The sequence below is a fragment of the Orbicella franksi genome, chromosome 10 (assembly GCF_964199315.1).
Source record: "Orbicella franksi chromosome 10, jaOrbFran1.1, whole genome shotgun sequence".
NCBI classification, from domain to species: Eukaryota; Metazoa; Cnidaria; class Anthozoa; order Scleractinia; family Merulinidae; genus Orbicella; species Orbicella franksi.
This window is the reverse complement of record NC_138154.1, coordinates 28145100-28156084: the sequence shown is the minus strand read 5'-3', so window position 1 is coordinate 28156084 and position 10985 is coordinate 28145100. Positions and strand designations below refer to the sequence as shown.

At 40.1% G+C, this 10985-nt stretch overlaps 1 protein-coding gene across 11 annotated transcripts in view; it reads right to left on the bottom strand.

Moving 5' to 3' along the window:
- Positions 1 to 300: 300 nt before the first annotated feature.
- The window catches only part of LOC145500316 (uncharacterized), a 29598-nt gene continuing 18913 nt past the window's right edge, over positions 301 to 10985 (bottom strand). For 9 of the 11 annotated variants that reach the window (XM_081479813.1, XM_081479817.1, XM_081479814.1 and 6 more), the window contains one exon: positions 8386 to 10510. In XM_081479813.1, coding sequence (XP_081335939.1) covers positions 9639 to 10510 — 872 coding nt within the window. In that variant the 3' untranslated portion in view covers positions 8386 to 9638. Of the gene's footprint in view, positions 391 to 715; positions 10511 to 10985 lie in introns of those variants that run through there. The other 2 variants (XR_014051043.1, XR_014051044.1) reach the window with 2 other exon arrangements.

Here is a 10985-nt window from a genome sequence, read left to right as displayed (position 1 = left end):
GGCTCACATTTCCTCAGACAACACGGTTGACAATTAGGAAGCAAGCAAATTTGCTTGCAGAAACTGACTGTAAAATGTCACGCACTGTCTGTAAAGTCACGCAATATTGTGACCTCAACAAGGAAAAGCGAGCACTGGCTCCCAGTCCCCTAGATGAATTCACTCGAAGGCAGCTGGGTTGTAACCTGAAGCTTTGCCGCGAAAATCTGGAACTAAATGAAAGCTTCGCGCCCAAGACTTGCAAAGATACCACAAAGGAAATTATGATTAATAACTGGCTTATTGGCATTCCTAGAGTAAAATGATGATTGTACGACCCAGGGAGGGGAAAATATTGGATATGTCGTCTTTGCATTACTTGATTATCATATTATTGGTGGTTTATTGAACCTTGAGCGAGACATGAAGAAAGCAGAGATTGATCCAAACACATGGGAAGAAGTAGCTGACATCAGAGTGTCCTGGCGACATGCAGTATCTTCAGAAGTCGGGAGGGCTGAGAATACCAGAAATGACCAGCAGGCCTTGAAGAGAACCAGAAGGAAGACCAGGGCAGCCTCAATTGCAGCACCATCCTCCTTCGTCTGCGTTATTTGCAACAGAGACTGCCACTCCAGAGTGGGACTCTATAACCACTCGAGACGATGCTCCGCATCGACATAGCGCTACACCATCGTCTCCCGAGACGAACGGCTGCCAACGACGACGATTGAACCTTGAAGAGGAAAGTATAATAGACCTTTCCCGCGTTCCACTTCAGTGCGTACGAACAAAAGCACTAAAGAGAGGTTGGGGTGGACATTTTTATACATTTGCGGTATTTTTGTCCACCCTGACCTCGACTCGGTGCCATTGTTTGTTGGAATGCGGGAAAGGTCTATTAAAAATGATAGATTTATAACTAATCCTGAGTGATTTATTAGCGCTGTTTTGTCAACGAACAAATGACTCTGATGAGTTATTGTTAATTAGCGACTACGAATTTATTTTATTGCAATTTTATTGTATTTTTTTTTTATCATAATCATACTGTAATTTTTGTCGCGATTTCATTGTAATTTTACTGAGTAACCCTGATTGGAAAAGCCCAATTGGGGAGCGTTAATAAAACTTTTATTGTTTGTATGGAATGAATAAATAATGAATGAAGGGAATTAGGAAGGAAGGAATGAATGAAACATGTAATTAGAGCGTAGCTGAATTTAATTCCAGTTCACTGCATTGTGCACTGTTTCTAAAAAACCGCTTGATAAACTAAACAAGTAGACCGAACATTATAAGCTAAATTGAAAGCATAACTGCTTATCAAAAAATTAAAATTTGGTGGAGTTAACTAAAGCGTAAGGCGTTCGCATTACAAATGACAATGACTTATACTTGACTGGCTTATCCCGGTTTCCATAGCGACCACGGGATTGCTACTCGGGCTCCTGCATGGGAAGATATCCCATCGAATGTTGGCTCCAAGTCTTTATCATGTTTCACAACCAGGCTGCTGGTATCCCTGTGTAGTCCTGGGTGGAGAGGCGCACTGTGACATTTAAGTGTCAAGAACACAGCACAATGATCCTTGACAGCACTCGAGCCAGCCGACCACTTCATTTAAGGAAGCTGCAAAGCGGTTTCCAGCACTTTTCCAGCAGCTAAACTTTGACAAAATGTTTATAAGTGACAATATTTGTATGACATGAATGCCCTGCCATTGCGGAACTGATAATGGTAGTAGCATAATAGGTTGCCGCAGTATAACCTGTTAAAAACTTCCTTAATTTTAGCTTGAAGTGCTTATAAATTAAAAACGAGCGCGTTGATTCGATATGTGATCAGCATGATAAGATGCAACTTCTCGCAAAGTTTAAAGTGCACCTAACCCCAAAATTTTTTTTTCGCGAAAACGAATCTAGACTTTATTCGAAGCATTTGGGCGAAGACATTTTTGAATTTGGTTGAATCCTCGATTTTCTATGCCCTTTCAAAGTCGCGCTTGAAGGTTTCACGACCGCGTTTTAGGGAGTCTGGGGCGGCGGTACCTGATGACGTCTAACGAGGAACCAAACACAATGGCGCCTCAGTCAACTCTCTGTATTTGCTCGAGAAAATGGAACACAAAACTAATCGTTCCGATGTATTTTGGGACTAAAACGTCCAAGTTTTGTCTCAGAATCATTTCTTTTTCGTCACTGGAGTCAGAGTTAAGTTTCGATTCGGAAGACTCCGAAATAAACTTCGATCGAGCACGTTCGACAACTGTGAACTCACTGCTTAGAGCTTTGAGAGCAATTTACAATATTTCAAGCGACGAAGGGGAAGACTTCTTTGCGGACGAGTTGCTTGTATATTAGGAATGGAAAGCTAGATACGAAGTGGAGGAGCAGGCAAACGAAAAGCAGGAAAGAAAACTCAAGGACTGCTTTGGATGGTAATTTCGTCAACTAAACATAAGATTCCCACGCGTGTTTATAGCCCGTTTACATTTGTCCTTAGCGAGAATGTATTTTATCAAGGTGTGATTGTTCTGTTAAATCCAGCTTGTGTTTTACTTTCAGTTGAATGCTTCATGTTTATAAGAGCGACGTACGTGTCGCAGTTTTCGAGACTTGATGACCTCGAAAACATTGGCTTCGATCGATTGAAAATCGTATTGTTTGGACCTGTATTTTTGAAGCTGCGGGAAGCAAGGTGGAAGGAAACATTTCATACAATTACCGATTTCACATTGTCACACGTTTTAAGTCATAACTCCAAATAATCAATGTAAATTGTTCTCAAAGTTTGCAGCGAAATTCGTCGGATAAGCGAAAAGGATGTGTTCCCTAAGCGGTCCGCACATGTTACGCGGTCATATTTTCGACGCTATATCACAGAATCTTTGTCGCACTGCTGATTTCCAAACCTTCGAAAAACTCTGTGAGTCTAACAATTTTGTTATCATGTAATTCTAAAGGATTAATCTTCGACTTTTATCTAAATCGAAAGAGAAATAAGTGTTGGTTAGCGGCGTACAGTTGCGATCTATTTACATATCAGTATAACGCTTCTTGATCATGATCGGATCACACAACTTTGTATGTTACAAATACTGCGGGATTGGAAGATATAGGTTGTAGGTAGTATTTCTACAAATTGCTGGTTAGCTTTAAGCAGAAAATTTATGAAAATAGCGTTCGAAAGTCTGCGGAACAAATTCCAGTGAGAGTTCTTTAATGGTTCTCACAGATTCAGTTCGCTTGTTTCGGTTCGACAAAATCAACCATCGTTTACGTCTTTGTTGCACCATTAGCCGATCATCGTCAGTTAATTGTACAGTATATCTTTCTTTAAATCTGGAATATTGCTGCAACAGCCGATAGCACCTCTGGAAGGCGTTTCTGCGCACTTTTCGAATGTGTATTGCACCATCCTGAAGGAAATGAGAGGACGTGAGATATCCAACCTTCCTGGGTAGACGTCACAAGAGCCGCTAGACCCATTCTCCTCAAACTCGGTCGTGAAACAAAATGGCGGTGTTTTGGAGTTATTTTCGAGATTTCGTCGGGGCACAGAAAATCGAGGATTTAACGGAATCGAAAACTTTTTTCGCAGAACTATTTCAAATAACAAGGAGATTCGTTTTAGCGAAAAAAATTTTTTGGGGTTAGGTGCACTTTAAAAACATTCTGTCAACGGGGTTTACAGCCACTTTAAATTTATTATCAAGACACTGCGTGACCCAGAATGACTAATGTATTTTGACGTGCCTTCAGAAGCAGTGAATTACGTGAATAGGGTGGCGCGCTGCTCATAGCTACATGAATAAGACTAAGCAGATGGCTTTCGAAGAATATTGAAACAAGTCTGGAATCGGTCTTGAAAAAAGCATGAAAGATCTAAGTAAAGATACAAAAATGAATTCACTATTTACTCAGATATCTTGCTATTATTAAAATTTAATCCTCGGTGTTGTTAAGTACAATTGACTACGGATGCAAATACTCAAGCTGATTGGCTGAGCTATTTGTCTGAATACTATCAGCTGTAGAGTGCAGAGGCTGGAGGTCGTCTATAAAATGGCGACCTTAACTCTATTGACGGACGTTTCAAGGTAAAATACTGTAACCTTCTTCGACAATAATTCAAAACGGAGTCCGGACGTAAATGAAATGTTTTTACATGTAAGGGCGAGAGAACCTCACTAGGGATGAGCCAAAGACTTGCCAATGTCTGGACGTTGCATTTTACCATTATTCGAATTCCCTCACGAATAGATTACAAGGCTTCCAAAGAAAATAGTTTTGTATATCACCTAGCCACGCCAAGTCAGAACCTAGGCAGTGTATAAATGCCTCTTTTCACTGGAATGAGGTTTCTCATCAATGTTTTATTTCAGTTCAGTGAATGGCTGTTGATTTTTTTCCACGGGAGGTTACTATGGCTGTTTAAAAGTAAGGAACGTGCCATAGCACGTACACTAGGAAGCAACGGAGGAAGAAAAGGATCGTAGAAAGAACGGAGCGCCTGGAAACAGAGATGTTAAAGCCTTATTTGTGCTCCTTGGGCATGACGGGAACGCTGTGTGGCAGTGATTAATGACAAAGGAAAGAGAACATTTATTACATAACCCGGGCTACACCACAACTGGCTTTGAGCTCTTTGCAGTGCACGTGACTTTGTTAAACTAGTGGTTGATACTGCTTTTCGTGACACTACATAGACTTATAGGTAAAAGGCTTTTTTTGTTTTGTGCTATTCAGTATCGAACCAGTCAGAGGATAAACGTCTGTTTTGGCAAAGTGAATATCAAAATGTTGGCATAGTCATGTTTCGTGCATGTGGAAGTAGCCCTGTAAAGTTTTGGTGTTTATAGATTTATAGGAGAAGAAAAAAGGTCAAGGAAAGTCAGTGCGTAATCTGACATGTCTTATTCTGATTGATGACAGATCTGATTTTCTGTTATCATTTTCTGACGCGGTGTCTTTAGGGGCTAACCCTTTGCGGTGAAAACGAAGGCTCGATAATCCTTTTGAATTAGATTGAAAAGTCAGACCAGAAATTTCTACCACTTCAAAAGTAATTGCTTTGTTATAAGAGATAATGATAAAAAATTATAATGATAAAAAAACGCCTTCTACTTTGCACGCTTCATGATTGTATAACAATAGTATAAGGATGACGGGTGGATAATTGAGCGTTCAGTGGGAAATTGAATTTTTTCTGGGTTAGGAATCTGCATAGAGTGAGACTAGAGCGCCAAGATGTAAACTTTATGTATTCGGGAAAAGTGTTACTGAGCGTCACTGACCTGCCCGCCAGGACGGCGACTGGAACAGCAGAGGTGGGCCAGAACTAGACACAGTAACATGCCCACGGGCCAAAACTAAATCCAATGGAGTGTTCAAATGCGTCCTTCGCGTCTAATCTTTGAGTTATTTTACGCAAAAGTTAACATAAACGGCATTTTAAGCCCCCCTAAAGCCCTGTCTTGGAGACATAACCGCATCTTTCCGTCCCTAGAGGACTTCGTGTTGTCCCTCCTTCTTTCCACCCTTTCCTCAATTTAGCGAGAATACTAACTTTGTAATGACTCTCCAAATGAAAAAGATTTATCGGGTGCGCAAGTCATCTGCCTCCCGCGGTTCTATCGAGCATATGGGATTCAGCTTGTAGCCAAGCTTTCAACAGTCTTTTAGAAATGTTAACTTAAAATCTCCACCGTTTACTTTGCACGAGACTCTGGTCAGAAATGTTAAGGGTCAATCACTATCTCCTTCCGGTCGGATATTTTTACTTCCAAATGGAAGCTGCTTTATTTTTTGACCCTCCGTGTCGATTATCACTTGTGGCGGGATTATAAATATCTGTGTTTCCAAAATTGGCTTATGCCGCATGTTTTACATTTTTTCAAGACTAAAAAGGTCGTCTTCGTAATCCAGGTCTACTGTTGAGGAAAAGCTTAGGTCCAGAGGAAGGGAAATTCTTATATCGATCAACTTTAATGTTCAGATAGTATATACACATACGTTTGCTGTTTGCTGAATTGTATTTCTAAGACTAAACAACGTCATGATATTTAGTCTGTTTAGGAAAAGGACTAATTGAGAAAAAAAAAAGAAACCCTGATTTCCTCCTCGTTCTTCACCGTGCGAAGTCTGTGAACACGTATGCGCAGCAAGCGAAGAAATCCGACAAAATTCCAAGCCATTTTTTGTGACTCACGTGGCACTAAGATCTTAGAGGCTTACAAAGTGCATTGAAGCATACTTATTTTATGAGCACAAGGATAAGGGAAAGAGTAGCGTAGAGAAACATTTCTAGTAGTATAAATTGTATGCCGGTATATTTTTTCCAATGAAACTGTATTTCCAAGAGCTTTCGTTTACTACCAGTGACATGCAATTATTGCATTTTGTGAGTATTGGTGAGATTCCTCTAAACCTAAAGATGTAAACTGACAGCTTTAGTTGCTCAAAAATATTTTGGAGAACTCGCCGGTAGTTCATGTTCCAACTGATTCATTCTTCGTTCTCCCAAGTGTACTAAATAACAAAAATCCCGAAGGTTATGAATCCTTTTAATCGCTATTCAGTTATTAACCTTGCTTTCTTGAAGTGTCCTGAATCTACAGTCAATTGCTGAAAAGTAGTTTCTCTATACCCCTTTTCACCCCGATAACTAAATGTGTTTCCATGGTTACCGGCTACCCTTTCCCCAGCCCCCTATCCCACTGTTGTAGCCTTCAGTGTGTGGCTCTGTTTAGGAGTCTGAAGATTTGGACACAGGTCCTTGCAAATGTTCTTTTCAAGGCAACTCTCTCCAACCAGTCAGCCGAGCCCTCAAAAGAAATAATCGGATTGGGGGCTGTCGGCACAGTACTCGTCTGACACATAGCGCCCAGATTTACAAAAGAATACTCGAATATGATTCTTTTTTAACGAAATACTTTCAGAAGTACAAATATTTTAGAAAATGTTTGTAAACAGTCATTTAAGTACACCTATACAAGCAGTGGGAATCAAATGTTATCGATCTGTTGTTTCTTTAGTCTCCAAGCCTTTAAGCTTCATTCCCCCCAGTTATTCTCTGATTAAAGCGTTGCCCTTAACTTGAGACCTTCTGATCCAGTATGTACATACTTCATAAGTGCTACTGAACTGCCAGCATTCTTCTCCAAGTGTTTGGAGAGTAAAGAGAATCTGAATGCTTTAAATTCTTTAATTAATCAAAGGGATCGTTCTTGTGTGTCATTTCAAACTACAATGACGATTTCTGTTTTAAAACATGTACATGTTTCTCTCACCGGTTAACATCCCTTGAAAATATGTTCCTTCTCATGCTGAGAGAGAGGACTTAAGCAGAGGATTTCAAGAATATATATTCTTTTATTTAAGCCCGGCAAGATCACTTAGACAAGTATGACGGTAACTGTTGAAAGCAGTTTCCTAGTGTAGCTAACAACACACCATCGTACTGAATTCGAAACAACTTTGAACTGTTGTGTCTTCCAATGATAAACAGCCTGCCGACAGTTTTATGGAAGTGTTCTGTTGCTCTTCGTCCTGCTTCCTTTCGTGATTGCTGACATTTTCTTTCCATTCAGTGGCTACAATAGACACAATACCTTTGTTTTAATCCTATAACACTCAAAACAATTGACGCTGGTGTTGAACGCTTAAAGTACCATGCTAATACCTTCTATCAGTTTCCGAGTGATAAAGTTTCTTTATACGATGGCTGAAATCTAACGTGCACTAGTTAGTGAAAGATGCTTTTTCATTTCATTTGTTCACTGAGTTAGTTATTCCTGATTAAGTCTAGGGTGATTTACAGGGAATTTCAATTTTACTGTAGCCTAAAGCTGTTAGTCGTTCTAGATGTAATGCATGTCTATTGCAACTTATATGGTTGCCAATATTTCGGTCACCCACCCGAGGTCACCCAAAACGTTTCCCTGCTAGCGATCGCACCGGCTCCTTACTGAAGGACTGAAAAAGAACAGAGTTTAGCCGACAAGAACACAAAACAGCGCGGAACTAACGATATGTAGACAGATCGAGAGTTACGTACTGGACGGGGCAGCGAAAGACCTCGAACCTTAATTTGATCAAGCCAATCTTAATTTGATCAAGCCATGAAAAATGTGACCCCCAGCGCGCGTGCATTACCTAATCTTTGCACACAGACTGCTATGTTTACCCTTCTGCTTGGCTTCGTAACCTTCACCAAGCTCGAAGATAAATTATCCTTAGGGTTAACGAAACGTTTTGAAAGTTATTTCTGGCAGTATATCAGGAAATATTCCCCAGCTGATGATCCTCTTTATTGCTGTCACCCACGCACTCCTAATTGAGCAAGGAAGGCTCAGTTTACCACCAGTAAACACTGAATAAGCAAAGTAAAGGCTTTGAATGAAATCGAGTTTTATTTCATTAACCCGTTCTCGCGTACTGAACAATAGATGAATAAATTATCTTCACACACCACTCATTTATGTACAAAGTCCACAGAAGATAAATGACCTTGACACACCCTCGGTCGCGATAAAAAGTCTTATCGTCTCTACTGTAAAATGTAGATATACCAAAAAGACCACCCAGTATCGTAAAATAAGCAGAAATCCAGCTATGTCTTAGACAAATACAGCCACTATACTAGTGGACAGGACGTAAATAACAATCTTGGTCGGCCGCCTTCACACTAGCCTGCAGGTCGCCTTATTTTCCTTGTCTAATTATAGTATAATAACACGGAATATAAATTAGGATAGTACTACAATAAAAAAAAGCAAAAGCTATTGTGATAGAGAAATAAAACGATTTTAAAATTTGTAGCAAAATTATATCAATTTAACACTACATTAACTAGCAATATACATCTCACAAAAAATCTTCCAATGAACTTTTCTTGAATTTAAACCCCGTACCGGCCGGGGATTTTATGACTAGTACCTGATTTAGTGGTATGTTAAAGACACCCCGGGTCAAACTTACAACACACTTTGAAAGACTTCCCAATGAATTAATATAGAAAAACTTTGATTAAATTATCCGGCTCGATGTTAGTTTTTCCTTGATGGTGTGTTTAAATTTCATATGATGCCATATAAGACGATTAACTTAAGCTGGAGTTTAATCCTGAAGGAGCTCTCCCGTTTAACCGGGTAGGAAAGGAGAACCAGCAGTACTCCGGTCAAACTGTTTTCAAAATATGTAAAATTTCATCAGGTTTACGTTAGCCACCTACTTCAGTTATTTCTTACAGAGACCCAAAAATGTAACGCAGAAAGCTTAACATTTTTACATAACACACCAATTATATATCACCAATCACTCTGAAAATTTTGCAAACACAACCGCGTAAGCGATACTACTCTTAAAGCTAAAGGAAACATAAAATTAACATTTTACATGAAATTATTCCTTTTAGTAATGCCCACAAGGAATTTTTGTTTGCATGGTGACTCTCATGTTGCTATCATGACTCATGATAGCGCCCATTTATCCCAGGGACGCCGGCTCCTTAGGTATGGTAAAATTATATGAAAAGACAAATCAAGCGCTGATATCTTTCAATACATATACGCACGCATGCTAAGTCCGGGGCAAGGTCCATAAAAGTCGATATTTACAGATGCATTTCCTAAACGGCTTACTGAAATCCTGCTGCTACACGACCTTGGCTTTTTCGCATTCTTTTAGCCAGTGACATATCATACTAAACTTCTCTAACGTTTCCTCCTCATCATCTTCAAGTGGGTCGCCTTCATCGCACAGTTCTTCTGAATATTCCTCGATAGGCGCATTGTCCATACGGTCACAGGTGTTAAGTTTTTGTTCATCGTTCAAGATATCGGTTGGTGTGTGACTTCCCGAGACAGAAACGTTAACACAGTCTATTCCTGCGGTAAAAGCAGTGTATGGCTTGATTAAAGGTAGAGAGTGACTTTTTCGCAGAATCTTCTTGTTAGCGAGGTTTGTTACTGTCGGATCGCTCCTTTGCTCAGAAGCCAGCAGTCGCCCACCATTAGATTCAACTTGGCGAGAGACGACATCCTCTCCGTTTAGGTAACCACTGAAGGCAATTTTAGTTCCTCTTAAATTCTTTTTCTGCGAGTCGTCTCCTTGAGTCGTTTTCCCCAATGGAGGCAAACAAGAGGAAGATCGTACTTTAGGTACAGTTGGTCTTTGTTTATTTTCTTCTAGGACTTCAAGAAAATGTTCGGAAGGCCTTCTAAATAGGAACGCGCGATCACCGTTTGCCGGTGGAGTAAACGGTGGAGTGAAGTCTCTTTCAGAGAAAGTTGAACCATGTTTAGAGCTAGAAGCGCTCATCGTGGACGCGGAAAATAAACGCTCTCTTCCACCCACAGGTTTTGTGGTCTCATGGCTTTTGTAATTTTTCTGCTCCGTAGAATGGTTTAGGCAATTCAAAATCGTGGGAGGCGATATTTTTCCACGTAGTGGAAGCAGGCTATTGTGTGTCTTCTTCATCATTAGTATTTCCTTCATATTGTTCTGTGAGCGACAAGGTACGTCACCTGATGTCAGAAGAGGTAAAATAGAATTTGCTGTCAAAGGCCGCCAAAAATCAACACGGCAAGAACCTTTAGGAATGTACCTAGTATCGATTACTACCCCTGTAAATTACCCCAACTAAATAAATGACCTGTCATCTAATTCTGTTCCGGTTTGCATACCTTCACCTTAACTTAAGCCTATTATATTAAATGCATCAAACCAAGGCCGCACTGCTTCTTGTCAACTTCCTGTCGTTTTCAAGGGCTATACGGGAATTTAGGTTCTTCACGTTTGAATGTAAGAAACATTCTTTGATATTAAATCTGCGATCGTGCTCGCGTGATTTCCAACTGGCGGCCTAATTAGCAATGAGAGTCAAACAACTCCTGCATAGCAAACAAACTCTTGTATTGGCCCTTTGTTCACTCACCGGTCGGCAATTTTATTACACATAGGTTTACACAATTCAATTAAAGTGAGACAACAAAGCATTAC